The sequence below is a fragment of the Antennarius striatus genome, chromosome 17 (genome assembly GCF_040054535.1).
Source record: "Antennarius striatus isolate MH-2024 chromosome 17, ASM4005453v1, whole genome shotgun sequence".
NCBI classification, from domain to species: domain Eukaryota; kingdom Metazoa; phylum Chordata; class Actinopteri; order Lophiiformes; family Antennariidae; genus Antennarius; species Antennarius striatus.
In genome coordinates, this window is record NC_090792.1 from 19,167,744 (window position 1) to 19,193,132 (window position 25,389).

At 47.1% G+C, this 25,389-nt stretch overlaps 1 protein-coding gene across 2 annotated transcripts; it reads right to left on the reverse strand.

Moving 5' to 3' along the window:
* Positions 1 to 3,851: 3,851 nt before the first annotated feature.
* On the reverse strand, positions 3,852 to 24,634 carry zgc:110158 (uncharacterized protein LOC553590 homolog). 2 transcript variants are annotated; one of them, XM_068339011.1, is made up of 18 exons: positions 23,594 to 24,634; positions 18,921 to 18,993; positions 18,509 to 18,570; positions 15,969 to 16,053; positions 9,848 to 9,937; positions 8,041 to 8,124; positions 7,102 to 7,161; positions 6,953 to 7,019; positions 6,282 to 6,346; positions 6,121 to 6,182; positions 5,994 to 6,039; positions 5,660 to 5,695; positions 5,338 to 5,389; positions 5,084 to 5,154; positions 4,922 to 5,000; positions 4,801 to 4,829; positions 4,607 to 4,708; positions 3,852 to 4,010 (listed from the first exon to the last, which is right to left on the reverse strand). In XM_068339011.1, exons 1-18 carry the CDS (start codon positions 23,647 to 23,649, stop codon positions 3,981 to 3,983), a joined length of 1,149 nt encoding a protein of 382 aa, XP_068195112.1. In that variant the 5' UTR covers positions 23,650 to 24,634; the 3' UTR covers positions 3,852 to 3,980. The 2 variants fall into 2 exon arrangements, with proteins under 2 accessions (XP_068195112.1, XP_068195111.1); XM_068339010.1 differs by having other exon boundaries at positions 5,335 to 5,389.
* Positions 24,635 to 25,389: the final 755 nt, after the last annotated feature.

The window sequence follows — 25,389 nt, forward strand, 5'->3', positions numbered from 1 at the left end:
GATGCACTTCACCTCCATGGCTATGGGGCACACCCTGTCAGAGTGCAGCCCCCCAATCAGTGCAGCAGGTAAACGTTGTCTCATTCGCCTGCTGGTGGAAGGAGGCGCTGAGGTCAACGGGAGCAACCAAAGATTGAAGGTCCCCCCCACCCCCCCCTCTGCACCAACCAGGGGGATCCAGATGCACGGGACCGAGCCGGGTGAGTAGAACTGATCACCACCCGTTCATGACATCATGAAGAAGCCTGTTGGTTCAGGAGGCTCGGCCCCCGAGGAAAAGGCAGGACGGTTTTTAATGAAGGCAAGTCGAGACAGAGGAGAACAAATTCCAGGAGGTTGAAATCATTGTTGTGAGAAGGAAAAGTTTCCCTCTTCTGCTTCAGATCAATTTGTCACGAAAAGTTAGATCAGGAAGAATAGAATAGGAATAAACATTTTTTTAATTTATATGGCCTTACATGGACGTCAGCAGCAGACTCAAATTCGTCCTGATGGGACATAAATATGTGAATTTGTTTGTCAACAGGAAAGGAAGTGAAATATGTGTGATTGAAATGCAGACATTTTCCTCCCGTCGTCTAGGCGGAGCAGGAAGTAGCAGCAGACTTCCTTCCTGTGATCCGGGTCGAACCTGACGGAGGCGAATCCCCAGGAGGAGGAGGAGAGTGGAGGGAAGAGGAGCCAAGTTTGCCCTGAGTGCAGGATGGAAAAGAGCGACGAAGCTCAAAGGAGGGGTCCCAGGTGCCCCCTCCCTCACCCCCCTGACTGAGCTGGGGTCGACCAATCAGAATCCATCTCCAGGTAGTGACCCTGAACGCCAAATGTTAGATTATCTGTGTGGCAGCTCATTTAATATTGTTTCCCCTCCTCTTCCTCATTCACCTCTTCATCATTTTACAGGTTATAAAACTGTGTCGGCGTATTTGTTTTTATTTAAACTCTTCATCCTTCCTTCTAACAATGTTCATTGTTTCAACAGCTAAAAATGAGAGAAAATTTATGATCATACCTGATATCATCAATACCTGATATCATCAATACCTAATACTATTTATACCTGATGTTAATACTTGATACTATTAATACCTGATATTACCAATAGCCGATATTATTAAAGCAAATCAGTTCATCATTTGGTTAATATCAATCATTTCTTGTAGACAATTAGTCATTATGTTTAAGAAATGGATAAATGATAGACAATATACCGTAATATAATCTAGTATAACAACAGTATTCGAAGGTAATCTAGTATAGGATAATCTAATGTAATATAGGATTCTATAGTATAATCTAATGTACCAGATTTGAAGATAATCTAACTAGTACGGTATATAGTAATAGTATATAATAATATAGTATAACCTAATGAGATCTAGTATACTCTAATGTAAGGTACTTGAAGTTAATCCAGTATAATCTCTTATAATCTAGTATAATTTAATGTAATCTAATATACTCTAGTATAATCCAATGTAATAAAAGGTAATCTACTATAATCCAGTTTAAAGTATTTGAAGGTAAACCCGTGAGGCGTGTGTTCATGGCAAAAGGAGTGAAGTCATTTATTTGTTTTAATATGTATCTACAACAAGGGGGACAACAAGGCAAAAACGACCGACAACTTGATGAAAAGTAAACAGAACAAAAAAAAAAAAATTACATTTACTATTAATGCAGTTTTCCCACCTTTTTTCCAATAAACAACATTTTGTGTCTAAAGAAACTTTACAATATAAAGAAACATACAAAGAAGGAACCTCTTATTTTACTACACGAGACATTTAGAACTGAAACTATCCTAACATGAGATTCAAAGCAACTCCCCACGGTCACACGGCCTCAGAGTCAATACTGCTTTGTCATCAAAAAACTCCTCTCTGACCCCCCCGCCCCTGAATGTTACAGTATTATACATCAGCACAAGAGAAATACAGAAATGATGAACGTGTGACGCTTTACTTACAGGACAGAAAGATAGAGAGAAGTTCACTGCATTTATACAACAGCATCCGACGCCGGGAGGGGGGGGCCGGATTTCCTCCCCCCGACGCTTTTCCTAAAACACCCCCCCAACCCCTCCTGCACCGTTTTAAATAGATTAAAAAAAAATCCTTCATAAAGTGTGTTCTCTGGTCCCGGGTGAGTTGGATTCAGAGACGGCGTGTCCCGCTTCCGTGTGCGGGTGGGGTGGGGGGGGGGAGCTGGAATGCAGCGACGGAGGGGGAAGGATTTGGAAAGAACTTCAAATTCCCTGTCAGAGTAACGCCAAGTGGGCGTGGCCGCGGAGTGACGTGTCATGTTTAGGGTCTATGTAGGAAACGTGTGATGTTGTATCACTTCCTCCCCAATCCACCGCCCCCCCCACACACACAGAAAAGCCCCCCAATGAGAGGAAGTAGCATCATAGTCCATAGCAGCTCCAGTTCCTGTTTCTCATCATCCTGACCCCGCCCCCCCCCCACGAGCGAAAACGATGCACCGTCCGAACGAAAACACGCGACACGCCTCCGACCGACGAGTCGCCGCGATTTGAAAATATCAAAAAACATGTCAATGATATCAAAATGCATTTTACAGTATTTACAAAAAAAAAAAAGGTCAAAACAAGACGATGGAAAGTCGTACAAAAAAAAAAAAAATCAGAGGGGCGTGGCTGGGGGCGGATCCCAAAAAAAGAAAAAAAAGGAAAGAAGAAGCAGAGTGGCCAATCAGAGCAACAATTCTCGTCTGCTCTAGACGATGTGACACCGGGGAGCCAATCAGCAGTAAGCAGGAAGTCCTTCCACTGGACGTGTTTTTGGAGGGAGGGGTGAACCGAAGCACAGACATCACAGTGTGTTTCATCAACAACGGAAACGACGCATCAGCAGAGGTCAGGAGACGGGTGCCAATAGCGTCCCCTGGTGGGCGGAGGGGAGCAGCGGAAGCAGCAAGAGGTCAAAATAAAAGTTGGGATGGAGGGGGAGGGGCTGGATCTGCATGTTTACACAGTTGCTACGAGTTCTGCAGTTAAAAAAAACCCAAAACAAAACAAAAAAACCAGGGTAACACTTAAAAAAGAGACAAATTTAAAGTCCATAAATAAATAGAAGTGTGCATTTCACTGCATTAGAAGCAAAGAAAAACAGGAGACGCTTCTTCTGGGATGGATAAGACAGAAATTTTTTTTTTTTTAGGTGTTTTTAAAAGTGAGGAAAAAAATTCAAAAAGGGACCAATCAGTACCGTGGAGGGCGAAATCCTACCTGCAGGGGGCGGCGTGCTCGCGCGGAGCCACGTTTACAGCAAACCAGTTCTGATGTGTTCAGCGACGCCTTCATCGTAACAATGTGCCCGTTCTCAAAATGATCATCAATATAATCAATAACAATACAATAATAAAAATAGCAATGATACAATACATAAAATTTAAAAAAAAAAAAATTTCATCAGAAAATCTGTTAAAGGTCCGTCCGACCCTCGGCCGATTCTGTTGGACGAACGGCGACACAGAAATAAAATAAAAAATGTTTAAAAAGTCCAAAATTTGTGTTTGAGAAGCTTCCAGTAAGAGGAGGGCGGGGTCGCCTCCTGTCCCCGCCCCTCTGTCTGTCTACCTCCCCTCGCTCATTGTCTAGAACCTGACAGGAAGCCAGGGAGGCCGGGGGCGGAGTCAGAGAGGAGGCTCTTCCTGTTGCTCTGCGACTGCTTCCTGTTCATGCCGCCGGCCATCTTGCACGCCCCGGGGGGGCCCGCCTTAATCAGAGTCCCAGGATGCTCTAGGGCCGTCCCAGAAGGCTGTGCAGTCCCGGGGGAGACAGGTAAGGAAGAAGGGGAGGGGGCAGAGTGGATCCCATATGGAGGGGGTTGTTGGGGGGGTGGGGGGGGGTCCAATCCAAGGTGAAGTGAAGGTTGAGTAAAAAGTAAAAAATAAAAAAAAGGTGCAGGGGACGTAAAAACAGGAGGAAAAATAAACAGAAATAAAAAGGAAAAATAAAATCACACACTCATCGTCATGTTGGGTGAATACTGCAAAGAGAGAGAGAGGGAGGGGGGTGGGGGGGCACAGATGAGTGGGTGTCACCGACAACGTTCAACCACCAGATGGCGCTCCGACCTGGCAGAAGGAGCCTCAGAACTCCTGACAGGAAACTTTTCTGATTACAAGGCGGCAGAAACATGTTTCTCTACTGATCCCTGATTGGCTGAAACCCCTGAGGCTCCAGGGTCAGTTTGAAGCGTATGATTCAATTCAACTTTACTATAAAGACCTGAATCACACCAGAAGATTGCATTCTGGGTAATGGATCACTTAGCCTCACAGATTTGGGTTCATTTGGGAGGCGGAGACTCTGGGTGTTTCCAGGATTTTCATTGGCTGGAAGCAGTCGACCTAAAAAAGCCTGTCCCTTTACTTTAGGCCACACCCACTGAATTTAGTGAACTGTTCCTTTAAACAAACTTGTTTCCCAAGTAATCGAGTACTAGACCTGAAACTAGCCTTTATCTTCATCATCATCACTACCCTGACATCATTATTAAAGGAGTCATGTGACCCTCAGCGAGCGTTCTGGTTCAGGACAACCATTGGGGGGGGGGGCTGTCATGTGATCCACTCTACTCACACTTTCGCTTTGGAATGGGTTCAAGAAGTTCCCGCCCATTTCGCCGTCGTCCCGCGGCGTTCCTGGAGGGTTGTTCATGCCCCCCATGTTATTAGGAGAGCTCTGGAGGGGGAAGAGGGGGGAGGGCAACGTGAGCGACAAAAAATGTCTTTGAGGTACGTAAATGTGTTTAGTTGGAGGAGGTTTTGACTCACCTTTGGCAACCCGTCCATGTCCCCGGACCCTGGAGGGGGGCAGGAAGGAGCGGTTTAGAGTTTTAAGGTGAACTTTATCCATTTTTAGCAACAGCAGTCACTCTAGAGGAGGAAAACCCACCTAGCGATCCGTTCATGTGGTGTGGCTCCATGGCCCCCATGGCCCCCATGGGCCCGTCGGGCCCCGGTCCCATCGGGAACTAAAGAGAAACAGAGGTGGGACGTTTACACACAACATTTCCACCTGAAATAGTTAAAATGTTTGAAATAACCAGAGACTGACGTTGGGTCTGTTTCCACCCGGGCCGATGGGATTCATCATGGTGTAAATGTTTTCACTGGAGTTCGTCGAATCTGGAAGAAAACAAACGTTTGTTTACAAAAGAATCAGAAACATTAAAAAATAGAAAAACATCAACATGTTAAACATGAATGACGGAAACGAAGGTGGGGTTGGGGTTAATTCATGCGTGTTAAAGGGGGGAGGAACCAGACAGACGGTGTTAGTGTCGGGGACATAGTTAGCTGACGCACCACCTGGGCTTGGCATGATGGGAGTTCCAGGTGGACCTCCTCCTCCTGGGGGGCCCTGGGGAGTAAAACAACACAACATAAAGTAAATAATAATAATAAATAATAATAGTAATTAAATAGTGGTAATAATAGTAGTAGTAATAATTTAAATATATATATATATATATATAATAATAGCAGTAATAATAATAACAAGAAAAATAATAAAAATAATAATAATAGTAGTAATAATAATAAAAATAAAAATAATAGTAATAATAAAACATAATAATCGTAATAATAATAGTAATAAAAAAGCAGAGCTGCTCTGGTGTTTTGAACTCACCACGTAGTTTCCTGGAGATGAGGAGGAGTAGGCTATCTGCAGGAGCAAAGAGGAGACAGTCATTCATAGGAAGCCAAAGAGGGTGGAGAACACCTAAAACTCCAAAATAATTCATGACCAACTGTTAAGAAATCTGTTAACAGACAGTAAAAGTTCTATTCCTGCCATGACTGCACAGGAAGCAGAAACTTTTCCCACATTACGGAGAAAAGATGAATCAGTGATCAGTGATGACGTAACGGGACCTTGACGATCGAGAGCGTCTAAATGCAGGAAGAGTCGACATGGCATCACCACTTCCTGCTGAGGTCAAAGGTCACGTTTTCTGACTTACTGAATTTGCATTAGGTCCTGGCCAAGGCCCTCTTCCTCCAGGACCCCTGAGGCAGAAGAAGAGGATGATGAAGACGACTGTGGATCACACAGGGGACATTGGAGCAGAGGCTCTAACTGTAACTTACATGTTCATTCCTGGCATGGGACCCCCCATGGAGTTGGGGGGAGGCCTCATACCGCCGTAATTCTGAGGTGAAATAGAAGGATGAACAACATTAGCGTTAAACACACAATAAACAATAAATAACAACAAATCAACATGTGTGTCTCTGCAGGTGCGTCACACCTGTGGGCCCATGGCCATTCCCCTGGGGGGGTTCATCCTCATAGGCCCTCCCATGTTAGGATGTCCTGAAAGCATAAGCACAGGGTCACTCTCTGAGGTGAATCCACTCCTCCTTAACGGTCAGGAACCAGCACCCGCCCCCACGCCGGATTATTCTAATCCCATTAGTCGGATCCCCGGAGCTGTAATCTGCAGCTAAAACCCACCCCAGACCCCCCCCCCTCCCACTCCAGACCCCCTCAACCTAGGAACTAGCACCAAACACCAAAGCCGAGTAAAATGCAACCAATTAATCTCTGACAAAGAAGAAGAATCACAAACTAAATCAGTGATCTCAACTGGGGGGGGGGGGTCATGGTTAATAAATAAATAATCTGTGCTATTATTGATAAACTAGTTTTATTGATCAACTGAAGTTATTCCATAAAAACCCAGTGATTTCCAATGTTTACCAGCTGATGTAATCACTTCAATCTTTCTGAATTATAGTTTTTTGTTTAATTTTGAATTTGAGGATAAAAACTGAATTGATTCCATCGTGCTCTGTTGGTTGTCATATTTCACCTTTTTATTTTGTTCTTCATTTAATTCTTATTAAATTTTAAGTAATTTAAGTGTCTGAATAAACTTAATCAGTCCAGCTACTGATTGTTCTGTTGAACCGGTCTCACCTTGCGGTCTCGTCGGGTCCAAACTGTTTGGCAGGAGAGGCTGAGATCCGGGGATTCCTCCCGGAGGCTGAGGGGAGACACCGAACATCAGGTGAGCAGAGATCCGTCAGAGAAGAAGAAGGAACAACTGACAAACCCCACCAGCGTACCTGATTTGGCATTCGGAGCGAGGGGCGTGGCCCACCTGGATACCGTGGCGACATGAAGGGCTGCAGGAAGGGGGGGCAGGAGGGAGGAGACTTCATTATTGATCAACTCCAGAGCATCGATCAGGAGGCGGTTAGAAGACGCACAGATGGACACGGCGTGGTGTGATGACGGATGACGGCGACGGGAGAACACCGCAGTGTGTGTGTGTGTGTGTGTGTGTGTGTGTGCGCGTGCAGATACACACACACACACACACGCTAGTGGTTGTGGTATAGGATGATTCGGTCCGTCCAAAACCTGAGAGGAAGCGTTTCCTTGCTTCCTCACGCGAAGAGGAAACAGGAAACCACATGAGCAACGTGCTGCGATGCTAACGGCTAACAGACGTCCTAGCATGCTAAAACACGTGCTAACCAAATGTAAGCATTCTGAGGCTGGATTAGCTTTTCTTTGATTGTTAGCATGAATATAAAGCTGTGTGTGTGTGTGTGTGTGTGTGCGTGTGTGTGTGTGTGTGTGTGTGTGCGTGTGTCCTCAGCGCCTCCTTGCTGTTTTATTTATAAGCTGCGAGGACCAGCAAGCGGAGTGGAAGGGAGTGTGTGTTTATGTGTGTGTTTATGTGTGTGTGTTTATGTGTGTGTGTGTGTGTGTGTGTGAGAATGGAGGAGCAGAGAATTGTTCGACCCCCCCAACACAAGCCTCTTCCGGGGGGGGCGGGGCAGCAGGTGAATTATTCATCCCACGCGGGGACAACCGGCTCGGGGCTCTGGTGAGGAACGGGCCCCGCTTGTTACTGGAGGGGGGGGGGTAGCTTGAGCTACCGAGCTCCAGGGAGGGAGGGGGGTGTGTGTGTGTGTGCAAGTGGTGAACGATAAGAAATATCTTGTGTGTGGGTGAGGGGGGCTGGAAGAGTGTTTGAGAGAAAGTGCTGGTCTTACCTGGCCGTGAGGTCCCATCATGGGGTTGCTGGGGTTGTGTGGGGGGGGCTGTGCGTGGGGGGACTGCTGAGAGCCGGGTGGTCCCTTTAAGAAAGAAGAGCGACATCAGAGAGGGGAGGGACCACAGGGGGGTGGGGTGGGTTACACCTGGAGGAATTACCCAGTTTAATAATCATCAGAGGGGGGGGGGGGAGAAAGGATGGGGTGGGGGTGAAGTTGGGACATTTTGGGCTGATTCTTTATTTAAAATAAACCACAGCATTAAAGAGACCAGAGCAGCTGCTGGACTCTCTGGGAGGGTGGGTGCCTGCAGAACCCCTCTCGACCACACGGGGGCAGCGTCGCCAAAGCTTCGGCCACAAGTTTAAACCACAAAAACAAAACCAGAAAAAAAAAGGCGACGGAGTTCTGCTTTGTTGGTGTAAACCTGCTGCTGGGTGATAAAACAGGCGCCCCCCCTGCTGGGTTACTGCTGCCATGTGCCCCCCCAGACAAGAGGTCAACGACCCCTAATAAATAACTCATTATGCCACAGGATCCTTCATGGACAGCGGGGGCAAAGACCGGGGGATTTATGAGCCAATCAGCATCTCGATGAGGAAGACACCTGAGATGTGGCGTTCAGGGACTGTCGTAAACTTCAGTTACCGATAGAGATATTAGTTTAATTCACGGTGAATTGATCGTACGAGCAGGTTCAGATTAAAACCTGGATGATGTCACTGGACGTCTCCCATGACGACGGAACTAAAAACAACCTGATGCTCGTTTCAGGAAAAATTAACCCTTCAATGGACCGACTGCTGGCGTTGACCACGTTGCATGGAGTCGACCTTTTTTGTTAAAAATAACGTGAGACGGAAAAAAAGTGAGCTTTTTAACAAATAAAATGCTTGAACTCTAATTGGACTTAGCCGGGCCCACATCTGCAGCGAGCCCCCCCCCCCCAGTCTTTCCATCACACTGAAGTCCCCTGAACACAACACACAAACACACACACCCTCGCCCGATCTCACACGTTATAAATAGCGCTTCCATGTCTCTCCTCACCCGTCCCCCCCTTTCCCTTGCTTATTCACAGTCATACACTGACTAATCCCCCCCCCCCCACCAGCTAACAAACAATGGAGTCGCATTCAGCCACAGAAACCAACACCGGGCCACGATTCGATGGTTGCCTTTCTACTCCCTCGCTCCTCTCCGCCACCTTATCACCCCTCCCCTTGTGCTAAATGCCAGTGCTGTCTATCACATGGTGCATTTGCCCCCCTAAAGCCCACCCCCACCCCCAAGCTAAAACCTTTCCCTTCACAGAGCCGGACGAACGTGTAAATGGAAACGAAGGAGATGGACGGATGCGGGACAGTGGGATGGCAAACGGGATTGATGGACCCCGGAGAGCGAGTATATGAGGGGGGGGGGTGTCAACATCTGGATGAACTATGGTTGGAAAAATGTGTTGGGAAAAGGAAAATAAGTGGGAAAGACGGAGCCGAGGTTCCGGTACGGAACTCTGGGACGGATTGTAAAAGGAGGGAGTTAATTAGAAGAGCCTGTTCATTATAACCTCAGTCCTGTGATGCAGGTTTGATAAACAGCCTGATATCAGTCCTTAACACTCAAACGCGACTAAAATCAAGAATTAAATCGTCGACTGAAGCTGGAATATTTTTTAATGTTGCCTAAACTTTGATGATTTGTTTTTGAGAGACGGATGAGCGGTGGAGGAAAGCGGCGGGAGTGTTTCTGTAGGTGATTAAGGGATGAAGTAGGTGAGAGGACGGTGGAAAGGGAGGGCGGGTCGTACCTGGAAGAAACCTGGGGGCATGGGACCACCTGGCATGGCGTCGTTGGGGGGCATGTTGCCCATCACCGGGCTGGGCGCCGCCGCCGCGCTCTGGAACACACAAACGTGCTGATTAAATGAGTGTGTGTGCATGAATTACATACACCATGCACCGCCGGTGAATTCCTACAGGGGGCAGTGTCTGCACCTGCAACCACAACCAACCCTGAAGAAAAGGAAGAAGTTCAGATCACACAGAAACTTTGATGAAGTTCCTGCAGGTCCACCAAGTGAAGACCGCAGTGATGTCATCAAACACTTCCTGCAGCCTCAAACGTCAAGTCTGTATATACGAGACAGTAAACATCTGTTAGGGCTGTCTATTTTATTTATATGGCCATATGTCAAATTAACGATTATAATTATATGAGATAAAGATATAATTAAATGATGCTTCATAGAAATACAGCAAAAAAATTGTGTACAACTGAAGCTTTAATTTCATAATTTCTCATTCTTCAATTATAAAATCTGAATTTTACAGAGGGGTTTGTGTTTAAACGTAGGGCTGCCCTGACCCAATCACTGATCACATGACAGCATCTGGGCCAATCAATGAGCATCTGAATAGATCAGCAGCGACAAAGTAAAGCAGGCGGCGCCTTTTAAATGTTAGGTAGCATCAGCTGCTAGTTTATGTTCATGTGTGGGTAAAAAAGATGGAACATTAATACAATAAAGGAGCATCGCTCTGGAGAACTCCTGAAGAACCGCAGGAGAACATTTGGTTTCAACAAAACCAACAGAGTGACGCCTCCTCCTCCTAGAGGATCTCTGAATGTCATTTTGAAAGAAAAACCTGCTTCCAGTCAAGTTTTATTTACTTTTTTATCAGAAAATCTTCACAAATAAGGTGGAAAGAATATTGAGAATGTATTAACCAGACTAGATTATTGATTATCCAACATTAACAGACTCAAAAAACTCTATCACAACTCTAAAAACTAACAACTAAAAAATGTTCCACAGGAAAAACGCCAGGAGTTCAGTGATGGAACTATTCCTGTCCACACATAGATGTAGACGTGCGTTCACAGCGCTTACATAAGCGTGCCGGAACAAACACACAAGCGCGTGCAAACAGACACACACACACACACACACACACACACACACACACACACACACACACACACACACACACAGACAAACAAAGAGTTGCATCACATGATGGTAAAGGGACGCCTTTCAGCAGAGAGACGCCGGGACAGCGGAGGGGGTTTGAGACACACACACACACACACACTTTCTCATCAGCACACACACCTAAGGACACACTAGGTCATGTGACACACAATGTGCATATGGGCGACAACACGCTACCAGCCACAGGCGTGTTCTCCAACACACTCGCTGCCCTTCCTCTCCAGAACAACACGTAGTAACAGAACAATCACACACCTCCCCCTGTCTTTATGCTAATCATGCTAGCAAACAGGAGCGGGCCACAGAGTCCCTTGGGGAGGGAGCGGGGTCGGCTGCCCCCCCCCCCACATCTCCTCCGTCTTTTCTCCTTCCTGTGACCCTCTCCACTCATTTTCCCAACGCCGGCGCTCAAACACCTTCACCAGTGCCCCAACCCACCCCTGTACCCCTCCCCACCCCCCACCCCCAGTGGGGTGTCAGCAGCTTGCAGAAGCTGTTGCCATGGAGACAGGTCCAATCCACACTGTCCCCCTGGCATCCCCCGCTCCAGGAGCACAGAAAGAAGAAGATGCAGAAGAAGAGGAGAAAGATGAAGGAGAGGAACGTGGGCTCCTGATCGATCAGCCTGCTGTTATTGATTATTAATGATCAGCTTCAGAGTTATGCAGGTTCCTGATTGGACCAAAGGATCCAGTTGTGTTTTCTGATTAAAGCCCGCCTCTAAATTTCCTGTCAAACTTTGTGAATCAGGAGAACTGGATCTGCCGGGTGAACCTGCAGGAACGTGTCGCAGGCAAACAAGGAAACGATCTTTAGGCAAACAACGACGACACGCCGAGCTAATGAGCCCGGATGGAGAACGTGGCTTCCTGTAGCGGTGCTGAATTATTCTGCTCGGGGCTGAATGTCCGTAAAATGAACGGAGGATGACTTGAAAGGCGTAAGTGGTTCGGTAGAGAGGAAAGAACGAGTTACTTTCACCGACGCTGGAAGCTAAACAGATCTGAACAATGTTTAGTTTTAAATGAGTGGATTCTCTCCTCCACATCTGTCTATGAGTCACTCTAGATGCTTGTGGAGATGCTTGCCTCGGTCACATGACTACCTTCTTAAAGGGGCCGCTCGAGCCGCTAACACAGAACGCATTACCGCTAAAATGAAACTCCCAGGCTAGCAGAACCAACAAGAAACAAAAGTTGGTGCGACGTTGCGAGGACGCTGCTAATAAAAGTTGAAACAAACTGTATTCAGGTTTATTATTATATTTAGAATAAAACTGTTTAATGCTGGTTGTATCATATTAGTTGTATTTATCCACCACACCTTAAAGGACGATTTGTGTAACTATTGTTTGATGTTAAACCAGTCCTTGGGAGAAAAAGCAAAAAAAGCAAACCGGCTTTGACCCCAAACTAGCGGCTAGTAGCAGTTAGCAGCTAGGATAAAAGCTACAGACGCGAAAACCCCCCCCCCAAAAAAACACTTGATTCTTAAAGTTGCACACATCATAAATAAGCCCCGCCCCACTGTGACATCACCAGGCTGTCACGCTGCGTCTGACTTTCATCTTTTGCCGAACTCCAGTCGCTGATGGATAATCCATCAGGGGACAAAAGTCTAACGATCTGATTGGCCGATCCGGTCCGGTATGTAGATGAGGCCACACACAGCAGCATTGATCCCGCCCCCTCTGCTTCCCTCGCCCATAGAGGAGGAGGCAGGGTGGGGGGGCTATCGGACAGATCAATAGTGCTCAACACATTATTGACCCTTGGGCTGGATACCTTTCACAGGAGGAAGACAGAGACGTAAACACTGGATGGAGAGAGGGAGGGGGAGGAAGAGGAGGAGGAGGAGGAAGCATCCGGGTGTGTGTCTGTATTTACGTGTGTCCCTGCCTGGAGAGGGTACTAATCTACATTCTGGTTCACACTGATATGTACCTCATCACTGTCTCCTTGACCCGCTGTCCTCGACGCTCGGAGCGGGAGGAGGAGGAGGAGGAGGAGGAGGAGGAAGAGTAGGGGGTGGGGAGGTGGGGGGGTGAAAGAGTAAGGATGGGGGAGAAGGAGAGTGAGGAGAGAAGAGGAAAAATCGCTGACTGTGGCGATCTGGCTAATTTATCAGCCCAGTCAAAACAGCGTGTTTCGCTTCAGAGCAACAGGATACGGCTGCTACTCTCACCGACACGTCTGACACACACACACGCACGCCCGCGCGCGTGCACACACACACACACACACACACACACACACACACACACACACACACACACACACACACACACACACACACACACACACACACACACACACACACACACTCTGAAAGCCCAGCTGGTCCTCTACAATGGCACACCAAACACACTCTTTCCCAAAACGCCTGTGCCAGCGTCGCAGCGCCGCACCAGACAGACGGACTCGTGCACACGCCAACACGTGCGCTCACGGATGATGACGACCCGAACGCACGCCGGAGACACAGCATCCACTCAGCCAACACTCCAAAAGACCAAGAAATAGATCCCGTCGCTATTGGGGATGTGAGCGCGTTCCTGTAGCATCAATGCTACGCAGAGATGTTCAACGTGTAGCAGCAGGTGGACGCATTTTAAAACCATAAACACACAAAGTAGTGCATTATTTACATTTAATTAGAGGATTAACTGCTTTTGCATGAAGCACAAGTGCACCAGCATTCGCTAGCACTGATACCATTAGCAGATGGTAACAGAAAATGTCAGCATCTCTCTTTTCGTGGCTAAAAATCCAACACAAGTGCAGCCAAACTTTACGGACTCCACCTGTTCCAGGGGGAAATAAAAACCGAATCAGTTTTTATGACAGGTTGTTTTAGAACTGAAACTGGGTCACAGGATCAGAGTTCTTCACGTCAGATGGTTGAATGTTTTCTTTTCCATATCGATGGAGGTCCATCTGATTCTCCATCCTCAGTTCAGGTGGTGTTTGGTTTGCGTCGCCTCGTCAGGCTGTTCAACACGCGCCTGACAGTATTTCCAAATTTTATCACGCAGCTAATTATCAGCTTTAATGGAGCTCTTTTCACTTTTTCCATTACAGCACAGTGACGGCGTCGGAGCAAAAGCAACCGCCTCCTGGGAAAAATGCACACGGGATGAAGTTGGTTGCGGCGGCGACGGGAAGAGTCGGAAAAAATCCTAACGTGATTGAGCTCGTTATGAAGGACTTATTTTTAGAAATGAGTTTATGAACAGAGTCCGACCCGTGAAACAGACCTTCAGCCGCTGATAAAATACTTCGTTAACATGTACGGCTATGGGAAAAGATAACACTACCCCAGAACCAACCAGCAAGGCATCAGAGGACACCGAATAAACACGGGAGTTAATATAATATTAACGGACACACACGCACACACTCCTCTCTGACTCTCTGATCATATTCACATTGGAAAATCGTCATCTCTCCCTCTTTTGTGTTTCCATGTCTGAGCTCCTCTGCGCTGCTCGGCATTGTGGGCAAACAGCTAGATTAGCCAATCAATCTTCTCTGGAGGACAGAAGTAATAGCGGTTCAGTTGGGAGGGGACGAGGAGAAAGATGGATGAGGTGATGGGGGGGGGTTCAGGTAAAGAAGGTGAGGGTGGGGGTAAAAGGAGGAGGCAGGGACCAGAGAAGCAGGAGTCTGAATGAATGTATGAATGAATTATGGGAACTGGCTTCAAGGCCAGAATTTATTCCTCTAAGTTTTAGTTATATCTTTATTTCTCTTATAAATAACCTCAAAGGTTATTTAGGTCATTAAATGTTCAGGTTTTGAACTTCTAACCTCTTAAACTTGATAGTTTTCACAACATCGTGACAAACGCAGGAAGAAAAGAAATTTATGGTCACATGACATCACAAAAGATGTAAATATCTGTAAATAAACAATAGATAGATAGATAGATAGATACTTCCTCCTTTTAAAATATCACAATATTTGATTTGATTAAGAAAACAGTTTTTTAAAAGTTACGTCAAATTTTTTTTGTCAAACTTCTGTTTCTGGAATACTTTAAAAAGTTAACAAAAGTCTAATTTTCTAAAACTCAATCTTTCCATAAACCCCAAACTCTAACAGTCCAACGGTTTCTGTTAAATTTACGTTAGCTTAGCATGTAGCATCACTAAAAAGACTTCTTCTGATGTCTCAGGTAGGCGGAGCCTAGAGGCAAACCCTCCCCTCTCCTGCACTTTATCAGCGCAAGGCGTGTTCACAAACACACACACACACACACACACAGGGTTAACTAGCACTCTGGCTGTGAGGGGGTGAGCCCCTCCACCCTCCTACGGGCCGTTCGCCAAGACGCCTCCCATCCAATAACACACACACACACACACACACACACACACACACACACACACACACACACACACACACACACACACACACACACACACACACACACACACACACACACACACACACACACACACACACACACACACACACACACACACACACACACACACACACACCAACAAATCCCTGGCTTAGCCTCGGACCAGTGCCGGGATTACAGGATTAGAACTCTATTCCATTATCTCCCCACACTATTCAGAGAAGATGCACAGTGTCAATCACGACACATGGCACCAACACACACATACACGGACACACACAGGCTGTAGCTCCACCCCCTGGTGGAGGACTAACATTATTCCCATCCTGAGTGGGCTTTTAGCCACGACAGCAGGCAGACGCCCCACCGAAGCGTCCTCCGACGCGGCACTGGATCGCTACCAACGCTATACTGCGACCTCTGACCTCAGACAGCAGCAAGAATTTTTCTTTCAAGTCCATCTCAAAGGCAGAAAATAAAAGTTTTCATGCATGAGGACAGAAACAGCTGAGTCCACAAAGAGCAGCGACTGATTGCAGCCCAGAGGAGAGGAAGGAGGGTCACTCACGTAGTCATGGAAGGCCTTGGCCTCGCTGGAGTGCTCGCAGGTCTCCCTCCGGTCTGGAGCCGCGCAATACAAATCCCAGAATACACTGTAATCAAGGGGGGAGGTGGGAGGGGAGAGTGACAGGTCAAAGGTTATCAAAAAGAGCAATACCACAAATGTACAACAGCTTTTCACGAGCCGTTCACACACACTCATCGTCTCGCTAGGCTCTTAAAAACGCACTTACACACTTGAGTATCGCTGGGAGGGCGGTGGGATGGCAGAGTGGACCCTCCCAATCAACTTCACACTCACTCACAACACACACACACACACACACACACACACACACACACACACACACACAGAGATGCTACTGAATCTACATGGACTTCATTCACTACCTTTTTTGTCACATCCTGTTTCAGTAACTTGAAAAAGGATGGTTGTTTTATTTAAATCCCAGTGCTGTGATGTGATTGGTTGCTTTCTACCTGACCTGCTAGTGGATGAGAGGCTAGCTGGCTAAGCTAACAATCACTTGAGGAAAACCGCATTAGTGTTTAGATCGTCGTAGGTGTTTTATTTTAAGTCAAGTTTGGTCGTTTGACAGAATGAGTCTCGACCCTTCCAACATGGCCGACCTGCTGGACCAAACACTCCACTGTTCAGGTGGACCCAGAGGAGCGGCCGATGATGTCACACGTCAGCTGACTCCATCCTGTTCCGCTAAGTGGAAACCAGAGCTAACGGCTGGTGTGCCACCTAAGAGGTCTTAATTAAACGGGTCTTTGTGCATCGATTTAGCTCGAGTGCTGCAAACAGCGAGGAAGCCGCCACATGGCTAACGAGAGCGCTAACGAGAGCGCTAATCACGCAAGCACTTCACCAGGCCTGGCAGTCTGCGGCGCACAAAGACGCGCCGAATCCCACACATCTGGAGTTTCTCAGTCGCCGCTGCTTTTCATAAGACACGGACATATTTGGGAGACTTCAGACTTCAGACATTCCCGGGATGAGATCACAAAGACGCTCCAAGCTGCAGTTTGAGGAATATTTTCACGGCAAAGACGTGCGTCGCTCAACTTTTAACGAGCATTTAAAGGTGTTTTTACAAATTTAAATATTTGCTCCTTTAAATTACAGCCTTATAGTCGGAATCCATTCTGTGACTTTCCTGAACGCACCATCACAAACCGGATTAAATTTGGATCCCGCCATCGCCGACTGGTTTTCATAATGGAGCTCGAGGCGAGACAGCGAGCGTCATGTGACACACACACCCAATGGAAACGTTCCCAAGTTTACGGAAGTTTTAATTTGATTTAACGGCTGTCGACTGAGATTTTAAAAAAAGCGAGAAATACTGTTTATTTATCGAAGAAAACAAATCGACTGAGAAAAGAAAACAAAAATTTCAAATTTGCAAATGTTTTTCAAAAACTATAATTGTCACATAAACATAAACACATTCATCATAATCTGTTAATTTAAAAAAAAATCATAAAAAACACTATTTGTTATTCACAACATATTTTTCGCCTACTCATCATTCAACCATTAAAAAAATTGAATCATATATTTATGACTGGTTATTTAAGATTGTCAGGAAGGATAAAAATATTGATGGGACGACAAAATTTTAAAAAAAAATATATACAGGTAATAAGTAACATCTGAACCAATGATAAATTAATAATAATGAATAAAAAAATCACATAAATTCAGAAAGAAAAATATTATTATTAAGAATATGAGCTTCTTCTACATGAATCAGACACTCTGATTGGTTGTGATGGAATGGACTGGAGCCAATAGGAGAGCCTAAATCAGACATGTGAGTCAACAAGGCAAACAAGTAGAGAATTGATATTTAAACCATCAGTTCTGGTTGAAGGGAAACAAATCAAACTTTGTGCGTCACAGTTATGATCAGAAGCTGGATTTCCCATTTTAGTCAGATGTGTTCTTCATGGGTTTGGGTAACCGATCAGCTGTATGTAAACGTGTTTTAATCCTCATAAACCTCATGACTAAAAGGAGAGGAACTGCTGACGGCGGCCTGGGGGGGGCGACCCTAAAGGTCAAACCCTAGCCAGGGGCAGGAATGACAGGAAGGAGACGGAGGTGGCACAAAGGAAGATGGAATGCATCGGCTTAATCTGCTAAGAATTCTTCTCCCGCGTGAACAAAGGAGAAAAGTGGGAGGTGGGGGCACACAAAGGGTAACAAGAGGGTGGGGGTGGGGTGGGGGTCCATTCCCTAACCATCTGGGGCTATTGTTTCAGGAACGGGGTGAAGAAATGGAGAATGGGAGGAGGGGAGGAGGACATGAGGAGGCAGGGGGGTCACGCCCCTCTGTGAGTCTGGACAGTAACCTCCAGCCAATGGGAGCCATGGATAACAACACGTGTCATCAACAACCACCAAATATGGTCATTTAAAGTTTTTATAATGTTAGGATGTAAAAATAAAATGTGAATTTAATCAATTCTGATGTGTTTGTGAAATTAAAAAAGAACAAAACATAAAATTCCAGCTTTATTTAAAGCGACACTCACCACCACCACGAATGGAGGAATCCAGGCGGCTCCCCTAACGTAATATTCTTCTCCCATCGAATCTGGAGGAGGTGAGGAAGAGGAGGAGAGTCAGTTTGGCCACTAGAGACAGGATTACGTCTGCAGGTCCTGAGGTTAAGAACATCTAATCAGTCCGTCTCAATCTGTCGATGCTGGAGACGCGAGGACGGGCGCCGACGTTGAGTCAAACCCGAGATGCTGCGCTCTGCTAATCGCGCGCCAACCGCAGCAGGAAGCGCGATCCGCTCTGAGTTTGGAGGCTTTTCCTCGTGAAAAATTGATGCTGTGCGCTCATGTTCAGCGTGCTAGCTGCTGTAAACATCCACTGCGGCCGGATGACAGGACTGTACACGGTCATCGAATGTCTGCACAAACATGGATGTCATCCTACCTCGGACAGGAAGGTCTGTGCGGACTTCTGTGCTCCCACATGTAGCAGGTACTCGTACACGTATAACGCTAACCTGCAAGGCAAAAAAAAGAAACTGTTAGCAGAGGAAAAGATGGGCAAACTATGTAAATATGTGGCTATTGAAGAGATGGAAAACCTACAGGAAGAAACCGATCAAGACGTTCACGTAAGAACGGGTTTGAAGGGACCAGAAGGTAAAAGTTTGGATTTTAGGGACGCTGGACGAGTCAGGATGTCCGTCTCAGTGTCAACACTTTGATTTAAGGTTGTTAAAAATCATCTGGTAGAGAGAGAGTATTTAGGTAGAGAGAGGCAAGCTAGGCTCGGCTAGGCTAACCAGTTACCATGTTGCTTTCCCCATATTCTGATGAGTTTCAAAAGCTTCTTAAAGTTTAATAATCCTGACGGCACCGTCCTTGCCGATGGACTGTGAGACGGGAATCGTCTTCACCTGAAGGCGGTGGTTTGTGTTTGATGAAGGCACCGGTTTTATCAATGGAATTGTCTACAAACAAACCACCGCTAATAATGATGATGACAAAAAGCTTCCAGAGTCCACCGACCGTGACCACGACAGACCAAAACCACCGTTAAATTTGTCGTCCCTGTAGTGACGGGCTTGATGGCAGATGTTCACGTTCTTCTTCAGGTGCAGGTTTGAGGGAATAAACTGTTGTAGTGAAGCTCCTGAGCCGGAACCAAAGATTCCTGGGGAGGTTCCGGACTTGTACAGGGGGCCCCAACATCCCAGCAGCACATCTGTGGCCCCACAATCCCTTCACTACATCTTTAGGGAACATCACATCGGAGCAAAAGGTTTAACAAAAACCCAACACTTTCTCTTTGGCCGGACTTTTTGAACAGACCTGTCTCCACAGGCGACCCACGTGGGTCTATTAACACATCAGAACCATGCTGGGGGGCGGGAAACCCCCATCGGCCTCACATTGTCCCGTCGCCTCCGCTCTGTGTTTAATAGGCTGTTAATGGACCATCAATCGACCGGCGGCGTGGATATGACAGCATCTAGAGCCGGCAGCCGCCTGATGGGCCAATAAGGTCCTAATGAGAGGGACAGTAGCTCCGCGCCCCCCCCAATCATTAGTCAATGAGCTGATCAATGGAACATGCTTGGAGATAATAAAGCTGGTGTGCACTCCGTCTAAAAATATTGGACAATTCTGGTTTTAAAGACGAGGAAACGGTTGTATTTTGGCGATTGTGAGGCTAATCTTTATTTCTGTATGTTAATTATCCGTAATCGTACGTCTGACCTGAGGAGGCGCTCTGGTTTTTAATCATCACGAGTTGTTATAATCGCTGCATCAGCATTTAAGACCCATGTTGTATTTAAGAGAATTTTTTTTTTAAAAATTCCTCCGTGGAGCGACGGAGAGGCGATCCGCCGCCGGCGTGCTGCCACTGCTAACGTTATGCAAATGTGTGAAGTCTGAATTGCTGGTATGCAAATCTAGTCTGTACGACGTGGATAAGCTAACAGACAGTAACTGCCGAATGGTGTCACATGATCACACCCCCATCCTTCACATGACTGTGGCGTGGATAGGTGGGGGGGAGGACAGCTGGCGGATGTACATCCACCCTCCATGATGTAAATCTTGTCTGACCGTGACGCGTGTTTCTGGGAACACGCTCATGTCAACAAGCGTGGTGAAGCATGACGTCGCCAATAAAGTGGGTCCAGGTATGAAGACCAAAGAACCAGGATATGACCCCCCCCAACCCCTGCAGCAAAACTTTGTTTGTGTAACACAGGACTTGGAAGACTACTAAAGCGAGTTCCTAACAACACGTTGGTGGCTTCCATTGCATATTAAGTCACTAACGCCGTCCAATCAGGTTGTGAATTTATCCACACGCCTTCTGCTGGGCATCTTTGGCTTCATTAATCAAACTTCCAGCGAGTGCAAATGCAGGAAAAGGGCCAAGACTTTTCTCACTTGGAGTTCAATGTCATTTTGTTGTCATCTTATAATTAATCGGGAACATTCCCTGGACCTCAGACACGAGCCGGTCTGGTGCTATGAAGGGGTTAATTACAGGTGTAATAAGGATTTGGGACGTCATGCATCATGAGGGGTGCATTGTATGTTTATGTGCAGTGGGTCGTCCCGTTCTGAGGGGGTAATAAACAGATTAGCACCGAGATATGAAACATGAATGAAGGAACGGAGACGATCTGGGTATCACCCCACACAATACCCACGCCTGGACTCCGTCTGTTCACTGATTGCAACACATAGTGGGATATAATGATCACTGCACGTATGACCAACACACCCAGGAGTATAAAGGCTGCAGCTCACACACACACACACACACACACACACACACACACACACACACGACTCATCCAGGGGAATCCGACCTCTGTCCTCCCAGTGACGGGCGGTCCGGAGTGGAGGACGCAGCTGCTTCCAGGTAAATTGAGCACCGATGGACGGATCAATGCACGTTTCTGTTTACTGATCAAGACCCCCCCCCCCTCTCCATACACACAGCCCCACCTGACTGATTTGTTGTAAACCTCTGGTAAAGACTCACAGGAAGCTTTAAGACACCAGCTTCCTGCAGGGAGGGCAGAGGGGAGCCGTTACACCCGGTCTTCAGTCCCAGGATGGAGGATCACACTGTAGATCCCTCCCCAAGAGGCCTTCAATGAAATTTTTATGTGTGTGTGTGTGTGTGGTGTATGTGAGGTGTATGTGTGGTGTGTGTGTGTGTGTGTGTGTGTGTGTGTGTGTGTGTGTGTTGCAGAAGGAGCTGTGTGTGTGTATGCACCTGGCTTGCTGCATTATTAAAGCTCAGAGGCTAGCTCACGGAGGAGGAAGAGGAGGCAGTGGAGAGGAAGAAGCAGATATGGGATAGTTCTGACTGGATCCTGGTGGGGGAGGGTTGTTTGGGGGGGGGTGATCTATACACTTATTCATGAGTTTTTGGAGTTTTATGACCTGTGACATCATTTTTCTACACCATAACGCTAGAATCACAAAACTTGTGAACTTTGATCGCATCTGCCTGCATACCCCCCCCCCCCGCCCTCTATCCACCCCCCATTCCAACCCAAGGTGACCTCCTGACCTCCGGCCCTCACTCCTCTCCTCCCCCACTTCTGTTCCCAGACGGGACATCCAGAGGGCGCATACGCCTCCACCTCCACACGTTCACCACCAAACACACCTTACATCCTGCCCCCCCGCTTTAAACATGGATGACCCCCCCCCCCCATCCTCTCCTGTCTCCCAACTCTGACGCAAAGTGGAGCGCAGCTGCTCCGCTGCGTCTCAATAATTCAACAGGAAAGCGATGAGGAGTTTGAGGCGCAAAAGATGGGAGGAAAATGCCCCACCCCCCCCCTCCCCCGGTACCCCGATCCGGTGACCCCCCGGTGAGGGGGGTATTTACCGGTGATCCAACTCCCCCTCAGTGGTGGTGGGGAGGGGTAAACCCAAACCCCTTCACGTGCGCTGATGCTTTTATTTACCTCCTCAGGTGCGTAATTACCCCGTTACGCACGAAGACGCGCGCGTCCGCGGGTAAAAGTAGTTCGAATTCACGCCTCAAAGCTCGCGTGCGAACCGCGGGAATCGTGACCGATCGTAAACCGAGCGACACGCGCCTCCCGAGCGAACAAGAGGCGGCGTGGAGACAAAGGGATCGGAGGGCTCCGGCTTCACCCCCCCCACCACCCCCAAAGCTACCGCCACCGATAAAACACCCCGACATCTGCCTCTCCCGGGACAGTCACGAGGAGTTTACCCCCCACCCACCCCCACCATCATCATCATCTCTCCCTCCCTCCCCAGGAAAAAAAGTCATTCACACAACTCGGTATGACAGAAGCGACACGGAACGGGGGCCGTGAAAGTTACGACTCAGGCTTCCCCCCCCCGACCGGATGCACCGCAACCGGCGGGGCAACACGGAACGCTCCGAAAGGTGTTCTGGTGCAATTTCTTATCAACCCCCCCCCCCAATATAAAACAGCTGTATTCTATTTTTACCTGCTGCTCCCAACACAAAAGCCAGCTAGCTAACGCACCGCGTCCCTCCAGCAGCATTGTTCCCCTTCACCTGGGGGGTGGGGGGGTGGACGAGTGGGACTCACCCGCCGCTGCGCTCCTCCACCGCCGGTGCGCATTCACGTTTAAAAACCCCTGGAAACACGTGGAGATACAACCCCCCCACCACCACCACCTCCTCCACGAAGAAGACACAACTCCCAAAGCTGCCATTCTTTCCTCCTTTTGTTGTTGTTGTTGTTGTTGTTGTTGTTGTTGTTGTAGCTCCACCGGAGGAACAACACGGAGCGCAGCTGGCGGCGGCTGCGCGGCGGCGGCTAGCTGCGCTCCGGCTAACTTAGCAGCCATACCCTGCGTGAGTTGGGAGGATGGAAACGAGTCGCTTTGGAGGGGTGGGGTGGGGGGGTAGAATAAACTACCCCATGCGTGACTTTTTTCTTTTTTTTTCTCCTTTTTTTCTCCTCCTTTCCACGCTCCTTACCCGAGCGGGGGGCAGCTAGCTAAACACACCGGGGCAAGTACCTCGAGCGCCCCGCGAGCAGTTAGCAAGTTTTAGCGAGCGCTCTCGCCGCGTCTACCCGTGTTGTGACAGCGCGATAACGGACTTACTTTTCTCTCGCTTGGCTGTCGGAGGGGACCACGGCTCCTTTGCCCTTGCCGTACATGTTGGAGGCTGTTCTGCTACTTTATTTTACCCCACTCGACACCTGTCAAAGGAAGCTAGCAGGAAAACCGACCATCTCCATAGCTACCCAGTTAGTGCTGTCTCGCGACTTCTGGCTCGCGCTCTCTTCGCTCCGGTTTCTTTTTTTTTTTTTCTTTTTTTTTTTTCTACATCCCCAACATTGCCCACAAATCAGGCAGGGTTTCAGCCGGAGGGGGGAACTTGAAACGGTCCACTTGGTGGAGTTTTTTTTTTTTTTTTTTTTTTTTTTTTTTTTTCAATCGCTGTTCCTGGATTCTTCTCCCACCCCCCCTGTTGTGAAACGGTGGGGGCTTCTTAAAGAGACAGCGTCTCAGTTTTGTTTTGTTTTTTTTGTTTTTTTTTGTCGACTTCGCTCAAGTTCATGTTGTCTTCTGGACACTTTCAAGTTCAGGGATTAGTTTAGATTTGTTTTTATATAAATAGTGAATTTATTTATATATTTTATTTATTTATATATTTTATATATATGTTTTCTATTTTTTTTAATATATATTAATTATTTAAATGTTAAGCGGATGCACATACAACTGGGGTTAAGGTGGATAAAGCCTCCTTTTTTTTGGCAAGGGGTTCAAATCCTGACCTGGAGCTATGCCGTGTGAAGTTTGCGTGTTGTTAGCGTGTTCTCCGCCACATTCACATGTAATAAAGAACAACTGGTGACTCTAACATGCTCAGATGTTTGTTCCATTGTGAACTGGCGACCCATACGGGATGTCCCCCGCCTCTGATCGTTGCGTAGCAGGAGACGTGTTTACTTCACGGGAGTTTCAAGGTTTTGTTTTCTAGTCATGTGACACCTGGGGGGCATTTATTGCCCACCTGAGGTATCCTGATACCCCAGTTGTCACCACAGTGACTCGCCCTCAGTGCAGAATGTTAAATTCTGAGATGTTCTTGTTCTAACTCAGTTTATTCAGTTGGAAATATGAATGTCAGATCATATTTAATTCTATTTTAATTAATAAGAATTCAATATTTATTCTCAAACTGGTATCCGGTTGCACATTTTTTAAACTTTCTGCCTCTTGACAGTTTCATGATTTTAATTTTTGCTTCATTTTCAGACAAAATCTCAAAAATACTCCTGTTATTTTTACATGTTGGAAGTTTTTTTTTTCCATCCGTTTTTAGACGTCTGTTAAAGGAGTCACATCCAGTGGATCAGTTTTAACATTCATGGTGTCACTCGCACCTAACTCATTCATTCATTCATTCATTCATTCATTCATTCATTCATTCATTCATTCATTCATTCATTAACACGTTAACAAAACACAACAATTAAAACACGCAAACACAAAATCACGCTGTCCCTTTCCTGTTTTGTTATCGCAGTGTTAAAAAATAAAGTGATTATCTTCTCAGCCGCTCCCTGAACATTCCTGCAGACGCCACGCCGCTGTGTGTGTCAGAGTGTGTGTGTGTGTGTGTCGTGTGTGAGAATACACAACATGACGATATGGGATGTAGCTATAGGTGACGCTAAGTGTAAGTCTGCGGCATGTCCCTTTAAGAGTGTGTAGAGGGCAGTTGCAGAGTTTGTGTGAGTGTGTGTGTGTGTGCATGTCTGTGTGCTTGTGTGTGTGTGTGTGTGTGTGTGTGTGTGAGTGTGTGTGTGTGCATGTAAGGCAGGGACAGGCAGTGTGTTCTGTTTTTGTGGTACTAGCTGTGGGAAGGACACAGCTGACTGTGTGTG

What these genes read in the sequence shown, in the direction of transcription:
- zgc:110158 (XM_068339010.1), bottom strand. Translation starts at nt 23,649, where the DNA reads ATGTACGGCAAGGGCAAAGGAGCCGTGGTCCCCTCCGACAGCCAAGCG. An exon ending in GAATGGCCATGGGCCCACAG is followed by an intron (nt 6,183 to 6,281) that starts GTGTGACGCACC and finishes ATTTCACCTCAG; the next exon opens with AATTACGGCGGTATGAGGCC. An exon ending in CCACATGAACGGATCGCTAG is followed by an intron (nt 4,830 to 4,921) that starts GTGGGTTTTCCT and finishes GCCCCCCTCCAG; the next exon opens with GGTCCGGGGACATGGACGGG.